This window comes from Cetorhinus maximus, chromosome 15 (genome assembly GCF_964194155.1).
Source record: "Cetorhinus maximus chromosome 15, sCetMax3.hap1.1, whole genome shotgun sequence".
In the NCBI taxonomy this organism is placed as follows: Eukaryota; Metazoa; Chordata; class Chondrichthyes; order Lamniformes; family Cetorhinidae; genus Cetorhinus; species Cetorhinus maximus.
This window is the reverse complement of record NC_135893.1, coordinates 104,308,592-104,335,955: the sequence shown is the minus strand read 5'-3', so window position 1 is coordinate 104,335,955 and position 27,364 is coordinate 104,308,592. Positions and strand designations below refer to the sequence as shown.

General features: G+C 42.5%; 1 protein-coding gene across 1 annotated transcript in view; it reads right to left on the bottom strand.

Annotated features, from left to right (window-relative positions):
* Positions 1-18,769, bottom strand: part of nomo (nodal modulator) — a 63,612-nt gene extending 44,843 nt beyond the window's left edge. Inside the window, exons 1-10 of the mRNA XM_078559150.1 lie at positions 18,562-18,769; positions 12,065-12,154; positions 10,056-10,101; positions 8,715-8,815; positions 8,276-8,379; positions 8,112-8,184; positions 7,336-7,488; positions 6,887-7,024; positions 3,339-3,428; positions 1,593-1,698 (exon numbers count right to left, since the gene is read on the bottom strand). Coding sequence (XP_078415276.1) covers positions 1,593-1,698; positions 3,339-3,428; positions 6,887-7,024; positions 7,336-7,488; positions 8,112-8,184; positions 8,276-8,379; positions 8,715-8,815; positions 10,056-10,101; positions 12,065-12,154; positions 18,562-18,696 — 1,036 coding nt within the window. The 5' untranslated portion in view covers positions 18,697-18,769. The remainder of the gene's footprint in view (positions 1-1,592; positions 1,699-3,338; positions 3,429-6,886; positions 7,025-7,335; positions 7,489-8,111; positions 8,185-8,275; positions 8,380-8,714; positions 8,816-10,055; positions 10,102-12,064; positions 12,155-18,561) is intronic.
* Between the last annotated feature and the right edge of the window lie 8,595 nt (positions 18,770-27,364).

The following is a 27,364-nucleotide window of genomic DNA, read 5'->3' as shown; positions in this document are numbered from 1 at the left end:
GTATAAGCCAGCATGCTTATTCACTGAAAGGGCAAATAACATGATAAATAGAAATGGCACACTGTTGGAGTCAGCAGTGCTTTTCTAATGTTCACACATTAGGCATTATTTACGTAAAACAGAAGCATCTTATTTTTCATCTAACCCATGCTACCATCAATGTTCCCTCTAATTATTCTTCACTGTGCAGTGTCTCTTTGCTCCACTACGCCATCCCTTTAATATTGCTGTGCAACCACGCACACGCACATCTTAAAAGGAACATAGGCCACACACAACCAATTTGTTGCTCTGAGTCATCATGTGTCCATACGTCTTAAGAGGGTACATTGGTTATAACTGTACTGGTAGTGTTTGCTGCTGCGTACAAAAAAAACTAGAAAAATTGCACAAACAGCCTCCAAGAACACACTTGCAAATTAAATTTTCCAGCCCTTGTTGCATCTGGAGCTGGACAGAGATAACTGTTTTCTTTGTTCGGACACACAACTGATTTGTGTAATTTTGATCCTGTTCCTTTGCACTATGCTTCCCATCATCTCTGCACAGGTTAAATTAAGAATGACATACACATGATTATCAGGGATCAGAAATGTCCTGCTGTGAGCTCCGACTGTATTCAACAGTTTCACAAGGGAGAGCATCACAAAGTGGCAAATATGAGTTACTTTCATCAATACGCCGCTGTTTAACATCAAACTTGACTAACTATTGTATATGTCAGCAAACAAAACGTCACAGGAAACCATTAGCCCTCACCAGGAACCACTGAACACATTTCTGTTGAACTGTACAAATATTAGAATTTACATTTTCTAGGAAGTCAGCAATTTACAGAAGACTGTACTCCAACAGTCGAATACTACAGCGATACTGCACCAATGAGTGCATTGCCAATAGTATTTTAACCGCAATACAAACAGGGAAGCATAATTATATTGTTTGTATTACTGTGGAGTAGGAAAAACAGAACCCACTGCATGCAACCTTGAAAGCTTGCACGGCCAGTGAGAATTTTAGCAATTGTCCATTAACTCATCATCCAGCTGTTTCTTTACAAATTAAATGGCCGTACAATGGGTTAAGAATTTTTTTTTAAATTAGAAAGCAAACTTTGCATATTTACAGTTTAACACAACCAGTACAAGGTAAAACAAAATACCTTGCTAATGATCTCCATGTGCTGATGTGTGCCTATGTCTGCTGTTTTATACTTCCCTTTTAATACCCGTACATTAGAAACATACGATAGTATTGCCAAGCATAGCATATTCACACAAGTGAAATTTAGAACCAGAAAAAAACATGTTGAAGTTGTATTTGCACAAAATCTTAATGAAACTGATAAACAGAAAAGGCATATGCTGCTATAATCAATGAGCTTCAGTAATACACGCTGTGTCTGGTCTTTATTTTTCCACAGACTTTAAGGATCAACAAATTAGAAATTTCAAAGGGGGCAGAAGATACTCTTCTCTGGTACATGTTATACTTCCAACAGCAGTTCATTTGGACATCACAACATGTCCTCTTGTTATAAAAAACAGCACCGTCAGCACCGAAAGTACAATGCGGCACCACCTTTTACATACCTTTGATCTGGTTGCTTAGGATAACAGTAGCATGACGAACTCCTTGTCCATTGGGACCATCCAAAACCCGGCCAGTAACAGAAAAACCCATCACTCGAAAGACGGGCTGCAACACATAACTTTGATAAGGAAAAGTGCACCAACAAATAATGACGTAAGGTTCTAAATATAAATTATGATTCATAAACTACTGGCCTTTGGAATACTTTACAATAAAAAATATTTATTTAGACCAATAAAGTTTTTATACTGACATTTTCAAAAATCTTGCCATTGTTAAGTAAATTTAAGGCAGAACTTTGGCGATATTACTTTATGTGGACTTGTGGAAACTTCAAAGAGCAAACTAAACCAGATGACATGGTAGGTGGAGGCACACTGTGGCAAAGGCAAATATGGTAGTGGAGGAATGAAAAACTAGAAAGGTTATGGGAGGAGAAAATGCATATAATGTCAAAAAATGGGGGGAAAAGTCCAGCGGGACATATGGGCAGGATGGAGGCAGTTACCCAAATAAGGGCTCTGTACAGAAATCCATGTAATATAAGAAATAAAACAAATGAGGTACAAATTCAACTTAAAAGATATAATGTAGTAGCCATTACAGAAACGTGGCTAAAACCTGGGCCTGACTGGAATACTCCAGCCTATACAATCTTTAGAAAGGACAGAGAAAAACTGAAGGAAGGGAAGGAGAAATTGTAGCTACATTAATCATAATTTACCAAAGCTCTCTGGAGTCAGGAAGTAATTTCCCCACACAAAGAGGAGTGGAAATCTGGAATGCTCTACCCCAAAGGGACTGTAGATGCTGGATTAATCGATATTTTCAAGAGCAAAATGTTTGGATTATTGTCAGGCAAGGATGTCAAGTGATCTAAAGCAAAGGCAGGTCGATGGAGTAGAGGTACAGGTCAACCAGAATCTAACTAAATGGTGGAACAGGTTAATCCCGTTCCCACTAGAGCCTCCTGATTGTGTGAGTTGTCTGTAAAGTTTTGGAATTATACAGAAATACACAAAGTTAAAGTGCTACAACATCCATGAAAATAGCTGGTTTCAAATACATACTCTCCCCCAGCATTAAATTTGCCTATTTTCCTTAAGCAGAGCTTTAAAAACAAGTTGTTTTGACTAATTGCTTCCTTCATTTTTACAATTATACCCCCTGCCCCCCCCAGTACACCACTCAAGAGAGATAACAGGCATGCAAGCCAATTGCTCAGAAATCTGCCAAGAACTGACTGCTAGGAATATAGCCGGCTATAAATGTCCCTCTGATTTCATGTCCCCTTCCATGGAAGTGCTTAATTTTCAGTCATTACCTCTTCCAGACTACAGAGGTACTGTTAGCGGATTGACATGGTTTTCCTGGTTCTCATGCGATAGCACCTCTGCTTTGATAGATACATGCATACATTAACACTGCAACACTAACCACACAGTTAACATTAAACAGTAAACTACTGGTCTTTACCCAGCGTTTGCTGTAAAGTTGTACATTCTGAAGTGCAGAATTCAATTAACTGCACTGCTTTCTAGCTAACTGCTCATTGGAGCTCATCAGAAAATAGCTTTCAACATTGTATGGTACCACATTAGAATCAGCATGACATACCTGCACATGATCACGCAAAATATTAATTAAAGGTTACTAAAGTAGAGGAACACAGCACGATCAGCTAATTTATAAACTTCTCAGTTATTCAAACAAACTGGATGCATGAAAATTTGACAGCACTGTACCTCAATCCTTAAACTGTTGTGTGCCACAGAAAAATCTAGTCTCGATGGGGCAACATCAAATGTAATTCTTTCTCCTCTGTAGAACGGCACCTACAATTTAAAGGGTCCAAAGAGACTCATTAGGCTTTCAAATTTGGCAAACCAAAAACTAAAGGCATATTACATCAAATATTTGCACAAAAAAACACTTTAGGAAAATGCAATCTTTTCACCCAACTTTACAGGCTAACTTTAATAGAATCTGACTGCGACGGAGGGTAATTCAGGATCCATCAGCAACTGCCACAAAATTGGCATTTTGATGTCCCTTGATCAAATTCCCAAGTGGTCTAAAGCGTGCTGCTGGTAAGGTAAAAAAGTACCAGAACATCATTCTGCTCACAGTCTGAAGAAAGCAGGGAGCTAAAATGAACTCCTCAAACACGCAGCACAAGGTAATAAGGTAAAAGATAATTGCCAGTGCCAACTCATTCATGAAAGGGACATCCACCCCATTCCCTGCTTAGACAGAAGTCATGTAAAGACAGCCTCACCGGCCCAGTGAGGCTGAAATCCCCCGTACATGCCTTGCTGAACATCCCAAACTAGTATTCAAGTCCTGGCATCCCAGCCCAAAGCAAACTCAGTTACCCAACCGCCCGCCGCCCATGCAACCTTCCCCCTCCCCCCCCCCTCAAACGTGGAGTCAAAATTCACACTGACAACTCCAACCCTCCCTGATCCTATCTCCTTTCTTTCCCCCCCTCCTCCTTCATTCTGTTCTATCCTCCCATCTCTCCCTTTCTTTCTTCACTTCCTCTCCTTTCATCCCTCTCCCACCTCCTTCCCCACCTTGGTTTAATCTGCCTGCCATCTAACCCAGCTTGGCCTGAAAAGTGCCTTTGGTCTTATTCTCCTTATGCAACAACATCGGTGATCTAGCTCTATTTACAAATAATAGAAACTAAAGCAGACGAGAGGAGACAAGTGATTTGGAACAATAGTCAGGCACAGATTACTCAAGCAGTGAAACACAAAACCACAGTGCGACCACTCAGCAGGGGAAGAGTAGTGACAAGCTTTTAGGGGGGGGGGGGGTAAGGAGAGCACCTGGAAAGTAAATGTATTCAAATAGGATATTTAAAAAATGTTCAATAATTTATCTGCACTAACAAAACCAAAATTGCCCTTTGAATGAGGTTTCAAAAGGAAGAGGCAGGTCTGTAGAGACACCCGGTGGCCAGGGCCTGTGACAGCAGGCGGGCTAAAAGTTCTACAAACTTTCAACGTAAAATAGCATTTGTGAGTTGGCAGCCTATCATAAAAGCTTTAATTCAAAGCAAGGCACAATGACATTGCAAATCCTTAGCAACGCGCTAGCTGTAGGCATAACAGGTATTGCAGGTCCAAATTGATACCTATATAATGTTTTTTATATTTTATGTACCATTTCTTAATATTTTATAAGTTCCATTGAGAAAGAAAGACTCCATGAGAAGGATGCACCATCCATGGCTAACTAAGAAAGCTCAAGTTAGTATCAAATTGAAAGAAAAGTCATACGATTCTGAAAAGACTAGTGGTAGGTCAGAAAATTGAACAGAATTTTAAAACCAGCAACGGTTGACTAAAAAATTTACAAAGAGAGACAAATTAAGAGTGTGCGGGGAAAACTAGCTCGGAATATAAAAACAGATGGTCAGAGTTTCTACAAGTATTTAAAAAGGAAAAGAGTAACTAAAGTGAGTGTTAGAGGGTGAGACTGGGGAATTAATAATGGGAAACAAGGAAATGACAGAAGTATCGAATAGGCATTGCGTGTCTGCCTTCACTGTAGAAGACACAAAAGGCATCCGAAGAATACTTGAAAATCAGGAGGTGAAAGGGAGGGAGGAATTTAAAACAATCATAATCACTAGGGAAAAGGCACTGGGAAAACTATTAGAACTGAAGGTTGACAAGTCCCCAGGACCAGTTGGTCTGCATCCTACAGTCTTAAAATAAGTGGCTGCACAGATAGTAGATGCATTGGTTGTGATCCCCTCCCAGTCTGCGCATGCGCAGAAACTGCGAGGTCTGTCGGGAACCAGTTCTCAGGTGTTGTCTGGATGTCTAAAGGGATCCATTCCCTGGTCCATCTGTCAGTATTTTGCATTAATCTTGTAATTTCTGTGCTTGCTTCTTATCCCTAAATGTATTACTTTACCTGCGTTAAGTACTGCCTGCCCATTTCCCCAAACAGTCTCAGTGTTGTTATAGTTTTTTTCCATCCTCCAATCTAAATATATTGCTATTTTTGTGTCATCCACAAATTTCAAGACATAGATGCTGCCACTCTCATACAGCACAGCTATAAAAATGTTGATGAGTACACAGGGCATCAAGCCCTGTGGAACTCCACTCTACTCAACCTGCCTCTTCAAACAGAGCCAACCTTCCATTTCCTACAACCCTTTCAAACCATATCAGTATATTCCAACCAATGTCATATTTAAAACAAAATTGTCAAAATTCGACAACAGGTTAAGCAAGCCATTTCACGCTGCTATGCAGTGGCTATGCAAGTGGTATTTTCCACTAGCAAGGTGCTGCCATCAGTCCAAAAAGACATTCTGCCTACCACACAATTGAGCAGCATTGTTCATACATTTCACTGCTGGTGTGATGCCAGGAAGGTAGGATACGTCCCTGCGATTGGCTGATCGAATCAAACAGCATGTTCCTCCAGTTGTTTGTAATAGGCAGAGTACAGACCACGCTTGCGAAACCCAAAACAAAACATCTGTTACATGTGATTCCAAGATTGGGCAGCACTTGCTGAACAATCCCGAGTGCGCTAATAGCCACATTAACAAATAATTTAAGATAATCAGTCGAGCTCATAACATGGGTCATTTATGCTTGCTAGAAGCAACATAATTTCAGATACAGGGACCCATTCTCTGCAAAAGGAATATGTTCAAGCGTTGTCCCCTTTTGAATTACCTGGGAGCAGCCTATAGTTCCCAGTTGCTTTCTCCATGGCAATGCCTCCGCTAGAGTTGACTCACCAACCAACGAGCACCCTTTTCTTCTACGGTATGAACTGTTGTGATCGCTTGAAATTTGGCATTTCTGCATTTGTCCCAATCAGTGAAAGGTAAAAAGTTTCAGCAACATGTCTCTTGTTTCCAGCAATACTTAATGTCATATTCTTCAAACAATTTTAAAATCATGGAACCACATAGCACAGGAAGCCATTTGGTCCACTGTACCTGTGTCGGCCTCATCAGAGTGATTTTAATGTTGTAGAAAGGGCTCGAGGTTTAAGCCATTCCCCAGGCTGGTTGGGAACACAAATTTGCTTATTGCAGGATGTTTAGGTCAGGCTTCAACTTCTACTACCCAAGCACCTGCACTTTCCTCTCCTTCCCACATCTGTGCATAAAAAAGTATTCAGGATGGCTTTGCTTTTTCAATCTCCCACTGCATTTGTGTACTTGCAACAATGCCGCTTGCGTACACAGCCAACCGAGAAATGACAACTCAAGCCTCTATAATGCAACCAGAATTATCCATCACTTACTCACCACTGTATATTCTCCACTGGGGAGGGATGGAAAAATGAATGATCCATCTTCTCCTGACAAAACACTACACAGGAAAGATGAGGCTTCATCTGCTGCTTGAAATCCTTCAACTGGAGATAAATTGCAGCCAGAAATATCCTACCAGTAAGAAAGGGAACATTAATTGTAAGGAGCAATTACTTCATTGGATGAAAAGTAACAGCAATTTAGAGGCTTTCAAGGGGATCAGCTATAATTGCCACCTTCCACACAAGGCCACTGCTTCTCAATTACCCTTCCCAAAGGTGTTGCAAAAGAAAAATGAAATGCATACATTTTTAAAAAGGTAAATTATGAGTGCCTTTAAATGACCAAATTCAAATCATAAATAATTCAGGAGCTTAATACATTACAAAATCCCCTGCATAGCTGCTAATTGAACCTATAAAGATCAGGTAATTCACTCTCACCTGTTTTGCGACTGATGAGGAGAATAGCAGGAACACTACACCTTTCATTGGTTCTCCATCACTTCGCACAGAGCCCAAAACCTCATATCCAGCAACCACAAGAGAATCAATTGTGTTTGCATTAGAATTTATCACCTGCACTGAGGTAGATGCCTAAAAAAAACCAAAAAAATTCTACAATGCAAGAAATTCACTGCAGTTGAATATCTTCAGACTTCACCTGAAAATTCCAACAAATTAAATTCAACTTACTAATATGGTAGCCCCCTTAAAAGAGGACAAGGTACCCTTCATGACACAATATAGAGAATGACAAATACAAGGTAATTAATAAAAGCCAAAATCTAGTTGAGGGGTTCAGATAGGAAATAAAGAACATGTGTAAAACTCAAGTGTTTTATCCCTATCATTTCAGCTACAAGATTAGATTGCTGGCTTATTATCACTCCTTGGTAACCACTCTTTTCCAAATGCATACCGCAAGCCTTAATGGCTTGATGAAGTGTTTGTACTGAAAGTATGCGTAAGTGCTGAAACTAATAGGCAGTGTGTCCAGTGTCACTGATGTGCGATGGCATTTGTTGGCGAATTATATGGCATGATTATATTTAATTGAGATAAACCACAGGTCCTCAGAAACCTCCAGGCCTTTACACGACAGCCACACCATCTGAGCCCTGCGTGGATAGTCACCGAAACCCAAAAACGTATTCACATTGAAAATTTCCCACTATAGCAACTACAAGCTATTAACCAATGATTAAAAACAAACCTACTTTCTGTAAAGTCCAGGTGGGGTGAGACGCAAAGATTTCATAGTCACCAGGCAGCACTTTCGTAAATACATATCTGTCAAAAGAAAGAAAAATGAAATTCCTTTCAGAAGAAAACAAGACCCTCTTCCCCACCATGTCGAAATCACAGTTAAACAAGTACATACTTTCCTCCAGTGTGAGTCAACGAAGTCTGATCAACATCCTTTCCAATCTTTCTTAAGATAACATGAACGCCAGCCGGTCCTGAAGTTTGACCTTTGCTTAGCACCTGATAAAACAAAAGTCACAATATTACAAAACTATGTAAAATTTACTTATTGCACTGGCAATTTAACTATATGAAATAAAAATAATCAATAAGAAATGCTTAGTTTCAATAGCAATATGGCAACTTGAGGATAGAATTAGCCAAATGGGTTGCTTCATAAACAATCACTTTGCTTTCCTCTAATAGATCTGAAACGTCATTGGCCTACTCCACCAAACATACGAAGTCACATTATTTCCAACATGCTCCCAAAGTTGTTCTGCAATGGCTCTGCCGCCTGGAAAAGATTCAATGGTTGTACATTTCCGGAGTCATTTTTGAGGATTCACTCTTACCCTTCCAGAGACAGAAAACCCGGTGAACACAAAATTGATGTCCTCGCCTTTGGTGCAAATGTCATTAATACCATCAACGTGAAGGTCCACACTTGTAGGCTCTGGTTATGAAGAGAAACTGTTATGAATATTTCTAAAAGACTAGCAGATCTCTTTTGGGATTGCTCAAAGTCAGGTGATAGACTATTTTGTAAGGACAGGATTGCTACACTATGGTATATGCAATGAAATGTTCTGCCGATTAAATGGAGCAGTGTCCCTTTATGGTGACAAAGGCGAATTATTATTAAGTAAATACACTTTCAGATCAGAGTGTAACGTCCAGTGAGGGAACTGTGTTTTCTAAAAACATGCTTGCAAGTTTTAGTCTCCAGGCCAGATCCACAAAGTGTTCAATAACTTTCTTTAAAAAAAAGGTTGTTTTGCATCTGTCCCAAAGTTTGGATGTCCAGCGCTTGATGTCTGCACCTCGAATACTGTGGGGAAGAGGATCTTGTTTTTTTCTGAAAGGAATTTCATTTTTCTTTCTTTTGACAGATATGTATTTACGAAAGTGCTGCCTGGTGACTATGAAATCTTTGCGTCTCACCCCACCTGGACTTTACAGAAAGGAGGTTTGTTTTTAATCATTGGTTAATAGCTTGTAGCTGCTATAGTGGGAAATTTTCAATGTGAATACGTTTTTGGGTTTCGGTGACTATCCACGCAGGGCTCAGATGGTGTGGTCTCCTTATTTAAGGAAGGATGTAAATGCATTGGAGGCAGTTCAAAAGAAGTTTACTAGATTGATACCTGAAATGAGTGGGTTGTCTTATGAGGAAAGGTTGGACAGACAGGGCTTGTTTCCACTAGGGTTTAGAAGGCTGAGGGGTGATTTGATTGAAGTATACAAGATCCTGAACGGCCTTGACAAGGTGGACGTGGAAAGAATGTTTCCTCTTGTGGGTGAGTCCAGAACTAGGGGGCATTGTTTTAAAATTATGGGTCACTCTTTTAGGGCAGAGATGAGGAGAATTTTTTTCCCTCAGGGGGTTGTGCTACTTTGGAATTCTCTGCCTCAAAAGGTGGTGGAGGTGGGGTCATTGAATATTTTTAAGGCAGAGGTAGATAGATTCCTGTTAGACAAAGGAATCAAAGGTTATCGGGGTTAGATGGGAATGTGGAAATCGAAACACAAGATCAGCCATGATCTTATTGAATGGTGGAGCAGGCTCGAGGGGCCGAATGGTCTACTCCTGTTCCTATTTCTTATGTTCTTAATCCATTTAAAATCACAGTGAACTGTGTAGATATTTCAAAAATGTGTGCTCATTTTTGTCAAGCTAAATTAAGAGTACTCACCAAAGCTCCACCCTAGAGGAGGCTCAATCTTTAAAATGAAATCCCCCTACAGAGGAAAGAAACACTGTCTGAGTACACTCAAATTATAAATCACAATAGACATGTCAGAATTTAGTTTATATGTATAGACACCCACAAACAACATGGACTGCTCACCAATGGAATCATTAATCTACAGATTTCTTTAACACTGCTAGCACAATGAGTATTGCTGAAAAGAGACATTTTGTCAAAGCTTTTCGTCTTGCACTCAACAGGACAATCGTAAAAATACCAATGTCATGGGAAGCAACAGCTTTATACTGTATGACAGTGCTGATTGGTTGGCAAGTGGACTCTGATTGGCAGTGGCACTGCCATGGAGAATGCACCAGTAAATGTAATAATTTCCTTGCATGTCTTAATGGGCTCTATCCTGTACTCAAATTCACCTTTGAAATGGAGCAGTCAAATTAACTCCCTTTCCTTGATGTACTAGTTGAGAAATCTGCCAGGGGGTTCTCTACCACGGTCTACCACAAACCTACCTTCATTGGTCAATACACGTGCTGGGATTCTTACAGTTCCATGTGCTATAAGCTTGGCTTTATCGGCAACCTTCAAAATACAGCCCAAGCCATTTGCTCACCATGCAAGCTTGGTGCTGAAACTGGGCGCATCAAAGACATTATCCTGCGGGATAATGGCTCCCTGATCAAATTATTTCACGCTGTATATCACGCAAACTCATGAACGGGCCCAAGGCTGTCACTTTCAGTGCTGAAAAGTGCCCAGTCTACCTCAGATTACCCTGGAAGGGCAAGGTATCTCAAAAATTTGAGCAACAGGTGAAGCTAGCTGTTTCACGCTGCTACTATGCAGTAGCAACATGAGTGGGTATTCGCCACTAACAGGATGCTGCCGTCAAACCAAAAGGACATTCTGCCTATCACACAAATGAGTAATGTGGTATATGAATTTCAGTGCCAGTGTGATGCTAGGTATGTAGGCCAAACACCCCAAAGGCTGGCGGGTCACATCAAACTGCATGTCCCTTCCATTGTTCACAACGGCCAAGGTGCAGACCATACCTAAGCAGCCCGTGTTCGAAAAGCTCAAAACATAGTTTCCAACATTGGATATAATTCCGCAATTGGACAACATTTGCTAAATAATCCTCAGTGTGCTAAAGATTACACTGACAACCAATTTAAGACTGTCAGTCAGGCTCACAGTGTGTCGCATTTGCATGTACTGGAAGCTACACATATTAATACACAGGCCCTGTTCTTTGTAGACAGAAAGAAATTCTTTCGAGTTATCAACAGTCACAGATTGCAACTCTTTCGAGTACAATCACAGTTCTTGGTTTCTGGGAGCGGGACATGAACCCACAACCCTCTGATTCAAAGGCGAGGGTGCTATGAACTGAGCCACAGCTGTACATACATTGCGCCTGTTTCAGCTGAACAAAATAAGTGATAGCCATTTGCTGGTTCATTCCTTAGGGCAGTGCCTTGACTAATCAGAGTCAAGCTGCCTGGTTTAAATTTCAACCAATGCTTGGCAGTTAACTGTCAGTCACCATTAACTGGTGCATCCTCCATAGCAATGCTTCTAACAATCAGAGTTCACTTGCCAACCAATCAGCACTCTCTTCTCATACAGTATAAAGTTGTTGCTTCACCTGACATTAGTATTCTTGTGATTGTCCTGATGAGTGCGAGACAAAAAGCTTTGACAAAATGTCTTTTTGTAAGCAATACTCAAGTTCTGTACTACCAAACAACTATTCTTTTTATTAATGCAATAAGCCACCCCAGTTTCACAAACTGATCATGCTGCCATTGTTCAAATGACTGCAATCGGCACTTCTCTCTAAAGTAAGATCATTATTAAAGAAGCTTGGAACATTATATTAATAGCTTTTAATCTAAGGAAAGGTTTTGCCCTAAACTAACAGGTTGCCCCTTGAGCACAAATTTTACTACCATAAAAATCTATGAAGCAGTTTTTAGTACTTTAGTTACCTTATCGTAGAGAGGAATCATGAAATAACCATTGTTGGGTGCACAATCAGTCTGGTATTTCAGCGTGCCCTGCTTTGTGTACAATTTAACCTGCGGAAGCAATCACAAACAAAGCTTGGCCTTCGGTGTAACAGAAAATTTAAATTGTTGATCAGAAATCTCAGTTCAGAAGACAGTATTTGCTTGATCTTTTACTTCCTCATTTTTGCCAAAAATGTAAATCTCCCTGGCATTTTGAACCCTAATATAAAACTGCAATGTAATGAAATTATCCCCAGACCAACTTCTTTACTGTATTTGCAGCAGTACATGGGCATGTGCTGGAAGAGTCCAAAATTAATACCTCAAGATACCACCGCAAAACTCAAAATTGCAGATGGGAGCGGAAAGGTGCAAAGGAACATTGATAGATTGAGTGGGTGGACAAAACTGGGGACGATGGATTTCAATGTGGGCCAATGCGAGGGCACCCAATTTGAATCCAAGGTAAAATTTTCTAAATGGGGACAAGCTAGGAACAGTGGAGAAGCAGAAAGATTTAGAGATCCAAGTACATGAAGCACTAAAAGCTTGTTAACAGGTACAAAAAAAACTTTTTAAAAGATTAATGGTCTGTTGGCCTTTACCACAAGAGGGCTGGAATACAAACAGCGGATGTTACAGTTATGTAAAGATCTGGTCAAACCCATTTTGAGTACCATGTTCAGTTCCAGGCACAGCACCTCAAAAACATAAGAAATAGGAGGAGTAAGCCATTCAGCCCCTTGAGCCTGATCCTGTCATTCAGCTAGATCACGGCCGATCCTCTACCACAATGTCATTTTCCCCGCAATATCCCCTTATCCCTTGATGCCTTTAATATCTAAAAATCTGTCGATCTCAGTCCTGAACATACTCAATGACTGAACCTCCACAGCCCTCTGGGGTAGAGAATTTCAAAGATTCACCACCCTCTGAGTGAAGAAATTCCTCCTCATCCTTAATGGCTTGTCCCTTATTCTGACACTGTGTCCCCTGGTCCTAGACTCCACAGCCAGGGGAAGCATCCTTCCTGCATCCACCCTGTCAAGCCCTGTAAGAATTTTGTATGTTTGAGTGAGATCACATTTCATTCTCTAAACTCTAAAGAATACAGGCCCAATTTCCTCTCTCTCTCCTCATAGGGCAATCCCACCCCACCAGAAATCAGTCTGGTGAACCTTCGCTGTACTTCCTCGATGGCAAGTATATCCTTTCTTCTGTAAGGGACCAAAACTGTACAGAATACTCCAGGTTCGGTCTCACCATGGCCCTCTCCAATTGCAGCAAGGCCTCTTTACTCCTGTACTCAAGTCCTCTTGCAATGAAGGCCAACATGCCATTTGCCTTCCTAATTGCTTGCTGCACCTGCACGTTAACTTTTAGGGAGGATATAATGGCATTGGCGGGTTGCAGTGCAGATTCACCATAATGATACTGGGGCTTAAAGGGTTGAATTATAAGGACAGGTTCCATTAGCTAGGCTTGTATTCCCTTGAGCGTAGAAGATTAAAAGATGATCTACACAGAGGTGTTTAAGATGATTGAAGCAGTTGATAGGATATAGAGAAACTAGTTTCACTGGTGCAGGAAACCAGAAAAGGGGACATAACTAGAACTAGTCTATGCAAGGGTGACATCAGGAGGTACTTCTTCATAAAAGGTAGTGGAAACCTGGAACCCTCTCCCTCCAAAAAACTATTGAGGCCAAGTCAATTAAAAATTCCAAAACTGAAATTTATATTTTTTTGCTAAGCAAGTGTATTAGGGTTAGGGAATCAAAGCAGGTAAGTGAAGATACAGATCAGTATGATCTAACTGAACGGCAGAACAAGCTTCAGGGACTGAATGGCCTCCACCGTGTTCTATATGCCCTCTTTTTCCCCCACAGTAACTATAACGATCCAACAAAAGTATTTTCACCTTTCCTGCATTCCCCTTTACCAGACACACAAACATCCCCAAAGTCATCAGTAATATCGTGAGTTAACTTATAGGTGTCAGTTCAGGATTAGTAGTTGTGTTCTTGCCCAAGTCAAGAGGCTGAGAGTTCAAAACCCACTCCAGGATTTTGACCACTAAATCTAGGCAGGCACTTCAATGCTTCTTGAAGACTAGAAGTTGGCTCAGAGGGGAGAACTCACCAAAAATTCTGAAATCGATTTTTCAGGCCCAAAGGAGTGAGTAGAGGAGCTTCAGCTTAATATTTCATGTCCAACACTGCAGCACTCCCTCAGTACTCAATTGGCTAAAAAGCACTTTGGGATATCGTGAGGTGGTCAGAGGCTAGGAATCCTGCGGCGAGTAATCACCTCCTGACTCTCCAAATACTGTGCACCATCTAAGGCACAAGTCAGAAGTGTGATGGAATACTCCCTACTTGCCTGGATTAGTGCAGCTCCAACACTCAAGAAGCTCAACACCATCCAGGACAAAGCAGCCCACTTGACTGGCAGCCCATCCGTCACCTTAAACATTCACTCTCTCCACCATGGACGAGCAATGGCAGCATTGTGTACCCATCTACAAGATGCACTGCAGAAACTCACCAAACTCACAACCACTATCATCTAGAAGGAATAGAGCAGCAAATGCATGGGAACAACACCCACTGCAAGTTCCCCTCCAAACCACACACCATCCTGACTTGGAACAATATTGCTATTTCTTCACTGTCGCTGGGTCACTGTCCCTCCTTAACAGCACTGTGAGTGTTCCAACACCACGGGGACTGCAGCGGTTCAAGGAGCTGGCTCTACCCCACCTTCTCAAGAGCAGATAGGGATGAGCAACAAATGCTGGCCTGGCCAGCGACCCCCACATGCTGTGAAAGAATAAAAAAAACTGAAGTGCCTCATCCCTGGAACCATTCTCATGAATCTTTTCTGCACCTTCTCTTTGCCTTCACAGCCTTCCTAAAGTGTGGTACGGGTTTAACGTAACTTCAGAAAGTGCTACAAAAACTGAGCAGGTCAAGTGAAACAAAAGGGAAGGTCAGGGATAGGTTAGGGGGCAGGAGAGATTAAACACCGAAGATGTCGTGGTTCCAACTGAACACCGCCACCCCCCCCGCCAACCTTTTTCAACAGCATAAAACCTACCATATTTCTGCCTCTCTTCAGATCCGAAGAAGAGTCATATTGGACTCGAAATGTTAACTCTGTTTCTCTCTCCACAGATGTTGCCAGTCGTGCTGCGTGCTTCCAGTATCTGGCTTTATTTCAGATCTCCAGCATCTGCAGTATGTTGCTTTTGTTTAACATGAGTTCCTTGCTTGTGTGGGCTCTATGCCCCTATTGATAAAGCGCAGGGTGCCGTGTGCTTTGCTAACCGCGCTCTCAACCTATCCTGCCACCTTTAATGATTTGTGCATATCTACCCTTCTGTTTTGGGTAACATCCACATTCCGCCAACATTTACGAATGCGGTTAGCACCAGCTGAGCCGGACACGACCCATTGGTCACAACAATGAGAAATTTACAAGTGGAGGTTACCTAAAGATGTGTTTTGAAGTGATGGGGCTGTGACCATTTCCTTTCCCAGAAGAAAAAGCCAGTTCAAAACTCTCAATCCCAGTAATGATCAGTGATACTGGAGTTCCATTTTAAGGTACACAAGACTGGTTTGGATAAGCTTTTCCTGCTGGGTTGGCAGTTTGTTCCATTGTGGGGTCGTCTTTGGGAATAATCATAGTCATAGAGTTATACAGCACGGAAACAGGCCCTTCGGCCCATCATGTCCGTACTGGCCATCAAGCACCTATCTATTCTAATCCCATTTTCCAGCACTTGGCCCATAGCCCTGTATGCTATGGCGCTTCAAGTGTTCATCTAAATACTTCTTAAATGTTGTGAGGGTTCCTGCCTCTACTACCCCCTCAGGCAGTGTGTTCCAGATTCCAACAACCCTCTGGGTGAAAAGGTTTTCCTCAAATCCCACCTAAACCTCCTGCCCCTAACCTTAAATCAATGCCCCTGGTTATTGACACCTCCGCTAAGGGGAAAAGTTTCTTCCTACCTATGCTCCTCATAATTTTATATACCTCTATCAGGTCCCCCCTCAGCCTTCTCTGCTCTAAGGAAAACAACCCTAGCCTATCCAGTCTCTCTTCATAGCTGAAACGTTCCAGACCAGGCAACATCCTGGTGAATCTCCTCTGCACTCTCTCCAGTGTAATCACATCCTTCCTATAGTGTGGCGACCAGAACTGCACACAGTACTCCAGCTGTGGCCTAACTAGCATTTTGTACAGCTCCAACATAACCTCACTGCTCTTATATTCTATGTTTCGGCTAATAACGGCAAGTATCCAATATCCTTCTTAACCACCTTATCTACCTGTGCTACTGCCTTCAGGGATCTATGGACATGTACACCAAGGTTCCTCTGATCCTCTGTACTTTCTTGGGTTGTATCGTTCATTGTGTATTCACTTGCCGTGTTAGTCCTCCCAAAATGCATCACCTCACACTTCTCAGGATTAAATTCCATTTGCCACTGCTCTGCCCATCTTACCAGCCCGTCTATATTGTCCTGTAATCGAAGGCTTTTCTCCTCACTATTTATGACACCACCAATTTTTGTGTCATCTGCAAAATTACTGATCAAACCTCCTATATTGCTGCAAACAGTCAGGGTCCCAGCACTGATCCCTGTGGTACACCACTCGTCACAGGCTTCCAATCGCAAAAACAACCTTCGACCATTACCCTCTGTTTCCTGCCACTAAGGCAATTTTGGATCCAATTTGCCAAATTGCCCTGGGTCCCATGGGCTCTTACCTTCAAGACCATTCTGCCATGCGGGACCTTGTTAAAAGCTTTAGTGAAGTCCATGTCGACCACATCAACTGCACTACCCCCATCTACACAACTAGTCACCTCCATGAAAAATTCAATTTAATTTGTTAGACATGATCTCCCCCTGACAAAGCCATGTTGACTATCCCTGCTTCTTCAAGTGGCAATTAATCCTGTCCCTCAGAATTTTTTCCAATAGTTTCCCTACCACTGATGTTAGACTCACTGGCCTGTAATTACCTGGCTTATCCCTACTACCCTTCTTGAATAATGGTACCACATTCACTGTCCTCCAGTCCTCTGGCACCTCTCCTGTGGCTGGGAGAGAGGTATTGAAAATTAGTGTCAGAGCCTGCAATCTCCTCCCTTGCCTCACATAACAACCTGGGATACATCTCCTCTGGGCCTGGAGATTCATCCATTTTTAAGCCCACTAAATCTGCTAATACCTCCTCCCTTTCAATGCTAATTTGTTCAAGTATATCACAGAAACCTCCCTGATTTCTACACCTACATCGTCCTTCTCCATAGTGAACACAGATGAAAAGTAATCATTCAAAACCTCACCTACATCCTCTGGCTCCACGCAGATTACCACTTTGGTCCCTAATGGGCCCTACTCTTTCTCTGATTATCCTCTTGCCCTTAATATATTTATAAAATGCTTTGGGATTTTCCTTTATCTTGCCCGCAAGTGTTTTTTCATGCCCCTCTCTTCACACTCCTAATTACTTTTTTAAGTACCCACCCCCTACACTTTCTATACTCCTCTAGGACTCCTCTGTTGGGGGAGTTGAAATCCCCTACTATTATTACCCTACTATTTTTACACTTCTCTGAGATTGGCCTACATATTTGCTCCTCTATCTTCCCCTGGCTGTTTGGGACCGTAGTACAACTCCCAACAAAGTGATTGCCCCCTTTTTTGTTTTTAAGTTCTACCCATGTGGCCTCATTTGAGGAACCTTCTCAGGTACCATCCCTCCTCACTGCAGTAAGTGACTCCTTGAGCAATAGTGCAACGCCGCCTCCTCTTTTACACCCCTTCCCCCATACCCCGGAATACTGAGCTGCCAGTCCTGCCCGTCCCTCAACCATGTCTCTCTGTGACAGCAACGATATCACGTCCTCACGTGTTAATCAACGGCCTCAATTCACCTGCCTCACTTGGAAGAATCTATGGAATTCATTGCCACAGAAGGCTGTGGAGGGCAGGTCATGGAGTGTATTTAAGACCGAGATAGATAGGGTTCTTGATTGGTAAGGGGATCAAAGGTTACGGGGAGAAGGCGGGAGAATGGGGTTGAGAAACTTATCAGCCATGATTGAATGGCGGAGCAGACTTGATGGGCCGAATGGCCTAATTTCTGCTCCTATATCTTATGGTCTAAGACTCCTTGTGTTAAAATAGATGCAGCAGCCCAGCCTTGCATTATATTATACCCTTGTGCCTTAACAGGTCTATATTTACTCTGCCTTCCAGACTGACTTAGTTTCTCCTCGAGCCACAGGCCCCTCTGCTCCTTCAGAATTGCACCCATTATTTTATATCGTCCCCCTGTGTCCTTCCGACCAAAATGAATCACTTTCACAGCTCTGGGCGCTATGTAAATGCAGCTCTCTCTCTCACTCACTAATCCTCCCCTCCCCCCACTGAACGCAGACAGGCCTGTACTCACCTCGATCAATGAGTAATTAATCTCCACATCGGACTTCACAAAGCCCCCGCATCCCACCACGATATCCTCGGCCGCCGCCCGGCAGCTCAGCAGCGCCAGCAGCGCGAGCACAGCCCGCGGCCTCCGGCCTTCCATCGCAGCGGCGCCCAGACTGCCGGCGGCCGGCACCGCCTCCCACCACCACCGCGCACGCGCCGCCAACGAGTTTCCGTCCGGCCGAAGATGGGGGGGGGTCCCTCGTCAACTGCTCTCTGCCCCGCCACCTAGCGCCCGGCAGCGAGTATTCACCACAGACTGCGCCCTGGAATAGGGCTGCCAACACCCTCCAGGATTGCCCTGGAGCCTCTAAGAATTACTGCAGATCATTAGAAAATTGGATCATTAGCTGAAGAGAAAGAAAATTGCAGGGCTACAGGGAAAAAGGGCAGGAGTGTGGCACCTGGGGAACTGCTCCTTTGGAGAGCCAGCACAGATACAATGGGATGAATGGTCTCCTTCTGTGCTGTAACCATTCTATGATTCTAGCTAATTAAAGGTTAATCACCTAGACAGGGCAGCAAGCAATCCAGGAGAAAAATCATATGACAGTAAAAGAAATTCTCACCACAGACTAGTTACAGCACAGGAGGCAATTCAGCCCATCATGTAACCACTTGCTGGTGGAAATGTTTCTCCTCATGTCTCCATTGTTTCTTTTGCCATTTACCTCAAATCTGTGTCCTCTCGTTCTCAATCCTTCCACCAGTGAGAACAGCTCTTCCCTATCGACTCTATCCAGGCCCCTCACGGTTTTGACAGGGTGACCAACCATCCCGGATTTTCCAGGACTGTCCCAGGAATTTGGCTCTCTGTCCCATGTCCCGGGATGCCATTTGTCCTGGATTTCTCTTGTGTCTGCATCTTTTGTACCTCCACAAGCACAATGTGCTGCGGTGCATGCGCGGACCTGAGCCCACGCAGCCATGAGAGAGCACTGGCCAGCAGTCTCCTCGGAGCACTGTTCGGCTTCGGCAGGTGGGTGCTTTTGGTTGGAGGTGTCCATTGGGTCTCTGGGCAGGGGTGGGGTCCCAGCTGGCAGCAGCAGCCTCAGGGCTGACCAGGGACAGGAGGTGGTTCCAAAGTCAGGTCAGGCAACGGAGATAGTCTCAAACCTAAATCCAGGCTCACAACCATACCCCTCATCCTGCAGTCCAATCAGCACCCTAACAACACCCCCCCCCCCACCCCGATCCTACAGCCCCATCAGCCTCTCCCCCCACCCCTATGGTCCCGCCAGTGAAGTGTGCCCCATTTCCACCCTTCCCTCCCCCCAAAAGAGTTGGTCACCCTGGCTTTTGAATACTTCAATCAAATCTCCTCTCAACCTTCTCTTCTCCAAGTGAAACAGTCCGAACTTCTCCATCTATGTAGCTGAAGTTCTTCATCCCTAAAACCATTCTCATGAATCTTTTCTGCTGCTAGACTAGTTATATGATGGACATGGGATAAAATCCTGTTCTATTTAGTGTCAAAAATCATCCAGTCAGGTAATAAAGAGTCTATTCACTTTCCAATTGGCATAGAAAGGTAGAGCACCATGAGGATGGACATGCCAGGCAACTAATCAAGAGGGTGTAAGGGTAGGCAGTAATGGTAGGGAGCCATGTAATGAATCGTCCAGGAATATGTCCAACCACAATTGACAATTCCAGAGTAGATTGGTCAATGTTTAATTCCCATTCGACACAGAATTGAAATGGCAAGAAATGAAACCCTTATAATTAGCAAAAATAGCTTCAAAAAAGTCTAAGATTCCCCCAAAAATTGACAGACAAAAGTGGGAATGTGCACAGCCTGATGAGATGATTGTGGGCCCTCCAGTTAACATTGGGAATGTACAAGCAGCCAGAATTAGAGGACAACAGGTAGGCTGTGGTGTTGGAGGAGATTATAGAGGTAGGGACGCTATGGAGAGATTTGAAAATAAGGATGAGAATTCCAAAGTCAAGATGATGCTTGACTGGGAGCCAGTGCGGATCAGCGAGCACAGAGGAGTTGGGGAAATGGGACTCGCTGCAAGTTCAGACAAGGGCAGCAGAGTTTTGGTTGACCTCGTGTTTATGGAGGGTAGAATGTGGGAGACCAGTCAGGAGTGCACTGGAATAAGTCGAGTCTAGAGGCTACAAAGGGTTAACACTGAGGGTTCCAGCAGTAGATGAGCTGAGACGGGGCGAAGTTACAGAGGTGGAAATAGACAGTCCTAGTGATGGCATGAATAGATCATCAGAAGCTCATCTGAGGATCAAATGTGACACCAAGATTGCAAACAGACCAGCTTAATCTCTGACCCCAACCCTCTCCATGGCGACAGTCAATGGCTAGGGAACGGAGTTTGGAGCGAGAGCCAAAAAGAATGGCTTCAGTCTTCCCAATATTTAATTGTACATTTTTTCTTAAAGTCCAATGAGACATCGTCCTCCACTTCAGTGCTGGATGTGGAGTGATAATAATTAATACTCAAGCTGATCTGCATAACTATCAGTGGTCACAGAACAATAGGCTTTCTAAGGACAAACAGGGAAGCATTGGGGTTCCAGGGGAAGGAGGGATGGAATATGTTTTGCTAAGATATCTGATTATTATCTACAAGTAATGCCTGTGCAAGGAAACATGGGGCTGGGACAACATTGACCATGAGTGATAAATATATAACTCTAATGATAATAATAATAAACATAGGCAGAAGGATTAATTAACCACAGTATAATGTAGATGTTTATTTTAATTTAGGTAAATAAGTTGTCAATAAACTGTTCTTGAGAGGATCAGAGAACAGATAGACCACGGCACTTCATCTGTACAAAGTACTTCTTGAAGTAAGCAAATTGGGATGTACCAGGGTGAGTTTTTCCAGGAGGTTGAGAGCTGGAATGAGCAAGATAGCCAAAGCTACTTTGTTGTGCTGTAATGACTCTAACTTATGCCGTATGATTAAAGTCTGTTCCATATACTCCATTATCAAGTGTCAAAATCTGCCACTGAATCATGGGAGGAAGGAGGTTGACTAACAACTAACTCAACAATGAGCACAGTTTATATTCTTTACATCAATGCTTTTGGATTGAAATATTCTATTATTTGTCTGATTCAATAATGTATTATAAGTAAACCAAGAGATCTTTATTATTCACATTATCTTCATTTCCTGGAGCACACTTCCCCCCACCCCACCACTTCTAGGAAATATATTTTGTGCCATCAAAGCTCATATCCCCTTCAAAACTTTGTAAATACATTGCTGCATAAAAAAAATGCATGCATTCACTTCAGTTTTGATATCACTAATGGAATATTGGATCTAGATATAACTTAAATCATGACTAGTTCATATCCCATTGTACCCTGGTGCATTTCCATTGAAAATGTTTCACTCCAAATATCATACATAAACCCATTATGATTTCAGCTTTCACAGGAGAACAAAAATGTGGAATGAGATCCTAAAGTACAGTATAAAAAGCAATTGTCACTCCCCATAGTCAGGTCATATTATGAACTTACAGTCAATACTTTTAAAAATTGGACACAAACAAACAATGTGTTAAGGTGGCTGCTGCAAATCATGTGACCTTTGGCACTTGGACTACAGAAAAGATCAAGTCTCCGGCAAAGACCTAATTAAATACGTACATAGGTGAGGGTACCTCTCAGCCATCTGTGGAATTCACACATCACATTGTTTAAGGATGGGCCAATACCTAAAGACTATGGAGTTTCCAGACTGTGTCTCCAGGTTTCATCCTGGACAAAAGGGAAGATTGAAACTCAATGGCCACTATCAATTCCCCATTGTATCACGATGGCCTCCCCCATTCCAAAATAGTCTGGCTGGGCTTCAGAGGTGTTAACCCAGTGGTCATGTGATCAAAGCTGGTTTCAGGGGCTGCACCTGCACCTTTATTACACCAGGACCCAGCAGATCCATCAGAACCATCCGTTGTCAGCCAATCTGAGAACCAGACTCTGAAAGTAGCCGCAAGTCATCAAGCAGCCAAAATATTTAACCTGTTCCAAGTTCAAAGTTCATCTTAGAACCAATCTCCTAGATATTCGACTTAAAGAAACCTCGCACTTGCTTTGAACCCTTCACTTTACAAGGCCCGCACTTCAACTTTAAATCATTGAATCCATTCAGGAAACCACAGGCCTGCTACATGGGGGACTGGAAATCATAAATTAGACACTAAATTAATGTAATCTGTAAAAGTGCACCATTTTTATCTGAATCCAAACTGTGTCCATATGCGTGAGACCGAGTGTGTGACACTGCATTAACTCAGGGGAAGTGTATGAGAATGAACAACTTTACTTTAAACTTATGAAAGCTTACTGACGAATTGTTTCATTGGAATACATACTCCAAGGGTAAGAGAAGACACACCCCTTACACCCCTTTCCATACAGAACAGAGTGACTATAGGCAATAAGAAACAAAATACATTCTGTCCGTGACACATTTAACTGGTTCAGTTATCAGTGGCTTTTATCATAAGCCTTTATTCAGGGCTGCTTTTCCATCGAACATTATTTCTTTGACTCGTCAGCTTTTTATGGAATTGTTACATATTTTTAGAAGCTACTTTTCAGCTTTTGAATTTTGTAGGTTGTCATTTTTGCTTTCCATCCTTCCCGACATCAAACGTGCCACTCACAGCTTCAGCCCCTTTCCCATTCATTGGCATCCCTCCCTTAACCGATTGCTGCTGCTCATGGAAGAGATTCTGGCCACTGAATACTGTAGCGGAAACTCTTCTTCTCGACAATTTTTGCATACAATATTTAGCAGCTGGGGTGTCTTCCATGAGCAGCAGGATTTCTAAGTGTGTGTGTGTGTGTGTGTGGAAGAGAAAAGGGCCAATTAATGCGGATTTTTTCTTAAACCAACAAACATGGACAGAGTTGCCAATCCCACAAAATAATGGCTGTTGATGCAAATCATTGATATTTAGCATGTACCAAAATACAAACTAGACAAAGGAAGACAAAAGTGACTGGGATGCAGGTGAGGGCAGAGAGGCACTTTACAGAATCTTTGCTCAGGAGATGCACTGAGCTAGGTAAAGCTCATGTCAGGGTGGATCGTGCACAGTCCATGGAAGGGTGGCCTTACCTCTTTCCAAGCTTCGATTTGTGAAACCACAGCAAACTAAGCCAATTTTCTCACTGCATTACAATCCGTTTAAGGCAAGAATATTCTTTTCTTAGCTTATCCTTGCTCTTCCCAATGTTTACTTTAAGAACTTTAGCATCTTAACACATCCAACAGGCTGCACATCTCATCCATTGAATTACCTTTTTCAGTGGAATCGCTGTTTTTCTACAGGAAAACATTAGGTAGTCAATTTGAAAAAGCAAAACATAGTGAACACAAAGTAAATGTTTTCTGATTAGACATTATAAAATAATAGCGTTTTCCTTACCCAAAAAGGGTATTTTTTTTTTAAAAAACGTATTTGTTTCCTCATAAGACCATAAGACATAGGAGCAGAAATTAGGCCATTCGGCCCATCGAGTCTGCTCCGCCATTCAATCATGGTTGATAAGTTTCTCAACCCCGTTCTCCTGCCTTCTCCCCGTAACCTTTGATCCCCTTACCAATCAAGAACCTATCTATCTCGGTCTTAAATACACTCAATGACCTGGCCTCCACAGCCTTCTGTGGCAATGAATTCCATAGATTCACCACTCTCTGGCTAAAGAAGTTTCTCCTCATCTCTGTTCTAAAAGGTCTTCCCTTTACTCTGAGGCTGTGCCCTCGGGTCCTAGTCTCTCCTACTAATGGAAACATCTTCCCCACATCCACTCTATCCAGGCCTTTCAGTATTCTGTAAGTTTCAATCAGATCCCCCCTCATCCTTCTAAACTCCATCGAGTATAGACCCAGAGTCCTCAAACCTTCCTCATATGTTAAGCCTTTCATTCCTGGGATCGTTCTTGTGAACCTCCTCTGGACCCTCTCCAGGGCCAGCACATCCTTCCTGAGATACGGGGCCCAAAATTGCTCACAATGTTCTAAATGTGGTCTGACCAGAGCCTTATAAAGCCTTAGCAGCACATCCCTGCTTTTATATTCTAGTCCTCTCAAAATAAATGCCAACATTGCATTTGCCTTCCTAACTACCAACTCAACCTGCAAGTTAACCTTAAGAGAATCCTGGACTAGGACTCCCAAGTCCCTTTGCACTCCAGATTTCTGAATTCTCTCCCCATTTAGAAAATAGTCTATGCCTCTATTCTTCCTACCAAAGTGCATGACCTCACACTTCCCCACGTTGTATTCCATCTGCCACTTCTTTGCCCATTCTCCTAACCTGTCCAAATCCTTCTGCAGCCTCCCCGCCTCCTCAATACTACCTGTCCCTCCACCTATCTTTGTATCATCTGCAAACTTAGCCAGGATGCCCTCGGTTCCTTCATCTAGATCATTAATGTATAAAGTGAAAAGTTGTGGTCCCAACACTGACCTCTGCGGAACTCCACTAGTCACCGGCCGCCATCCTGAGAAGGACCCCCTTATCCCCACTCTCTGCCTCCTGCCAGACAGCCAATCTTCTATCCATGCTAGTACCTTGCCTCTAACACCCTGGGCTCTTATCTTACTGAGCAGCCTCCTGTGCGGCACCTTGTCAAAGGCCTTCTGGAAGTCCAAGTAGATAACATCGATTGGCTCTCCTTTGTCTAACCTACTTGTTACCTCCTCAAAGAATTCTAACAGATTTGTCAGGCATGACCTCCCCTTGATGAAACCATGCTGACTTTGTCCGATTTTACCAAGCACTTCCAAGTATTCTGAAATCTCATCCTTAATAATGGACTCTAAAATCTTACCAACGACCGAGGTCAGGCTAATCGGCCTGTAATTTCCTGTCTTTTGCCTCACTCCCTTCTTAAACAGGGGGGTTACATTAGCGATTTTCCAGTCCTCTGGAACCCTTCCTGACTCCAGTGATTCCTGAAAGATCACCACTAACGCCTCCACTATCTCTTCAGCTATCTCCTTCAGAACTCTGGGGTGTAATCCATCTGGTCCAGGTGATTTATCCACCTTCAGACCTTTCAGTTTTCCTAGCACCTTCTCCTTGGTAATGGCCACCATACTCACCTCTGCCCCCCTCCGACTCTCTTGAACTTTGGGGGTGTCACTCGTGTCTTCCACCGTGAAGACATGCAACACATTTGTGTAAATAATTAAACTTGTGCATGCAAAATGTATCAAATATTTTCTTGTCCTTTTCTAGTTCAGTTTCTCAATTTTCTCCTCAATTAGTTTCTCATCCCAGGTATTATCATGACGTATCTACACTGCATTCTCCCTATGACTTCAATGCCCTTCCAATAAAAATGTTTTGTTTTCTTGTTTTTGCCATGGTGACGGTTGCTTTAAAGCCAGTCACAATGTGCAAGGAGTTTATAAGCCAGCTGCAATTAAATTCCACATCTCCAGCCTACAAAAGCTGCAAGTACAGTTCAAATATTTATAACGTGTTTTGAGCTATTTGTAGGACTAATTTTTATCAGCCAGTTTATTTTGAATTTAGCTGTCAGTTATTCAAATCTGCAACTGTTGTAGTGTGCGTGTGAGTGAGTGAGTGCATGCACACGCATGTGTGTGTGTGTGCGTGTGTGTGTGTGGGGGCAGGGAGGAGGAAGGGGAAACTGGGATTATCGTAATAAAAAGATTTGCATTTATATAGCACTTTTCATGACCACCTGATGGCTCAAGAGTTTTACAGGTAATAAAGTACTTTTTGAAGTATAGTCACTTTTGTAGTGTAGGAAACGTGGCAGTTAATTTGTCTCAGCATATTTGAGTTGAAGAAACTGATTGGAACAGACAGGGTGATTCAACTTCCACAGTGATGAGGAAAATTCTGTAAATAAAACATTCATGCAAAAGAATAGTATTTTGTTTTAAGAATTGTGGCTTTGTATTTTTTTCAAGGAGCAAAATATTAACATTTCTACTGTAAACAGATATATCTTAATATTCATTTGTATGTTCATTTTTTTTTTGTCCCATAGATTCACCTGAACCCAAACTCAGATCTGATACTGAAATACTCCACCAAATATTGAAGATGGGTGAAGAATACTGCAGCCGGATGGGTTAGTTCCAGTAGCTAAAATAATTAAAGAAGTTTGTTGTGGTGGGTCGCACATTCCTGAAAGCTTACCTAGATATCAAAGCTATTGAAGGTGCTCTCAAGTCTAAGGCACAAGTCGATCCACTGAACCACTGCCAAGAGCATTGGTTCCTTGGTGTTTCATTCCCCACCAGCAAATCACTGATTACAGCCAAAAGGCCCCTTAGAGAGCATTCTATTGTAATGTCAGGACTTATTGTAAAATCATTTGAAATTGGAAGAAAGTGGACGTTGGTCTAATGTAATGCAAACAGTGGAGAAAAAAATGGTTTTGGAATAGGGTAAAAATATTTAGCTTGTCAAAAATGAGAATGAGGCTTTGGGGAGGGTACAAACAAAATTGCTTTATCTCAATTTTTGCACTTTGTTAGGTAAACAATATTACAGCTATATCACCAAGGCTTGTACCTTTCAGCATCAGTAGCATGCAACATGTTTACTACGTCGGATGTGCTTTATAGAGTATCAGTAAATTTGCTGACTTACATTGTAGAACACTTCAGTACTACACTTAGGCCACTATGCGGTTGCAGTAAGCAACATATAATGCACTTCAGGTCCTCAAATACCCTAGAGCAATGCTACAGAAGATCTACTAGTAATGATATAATGAGATGATG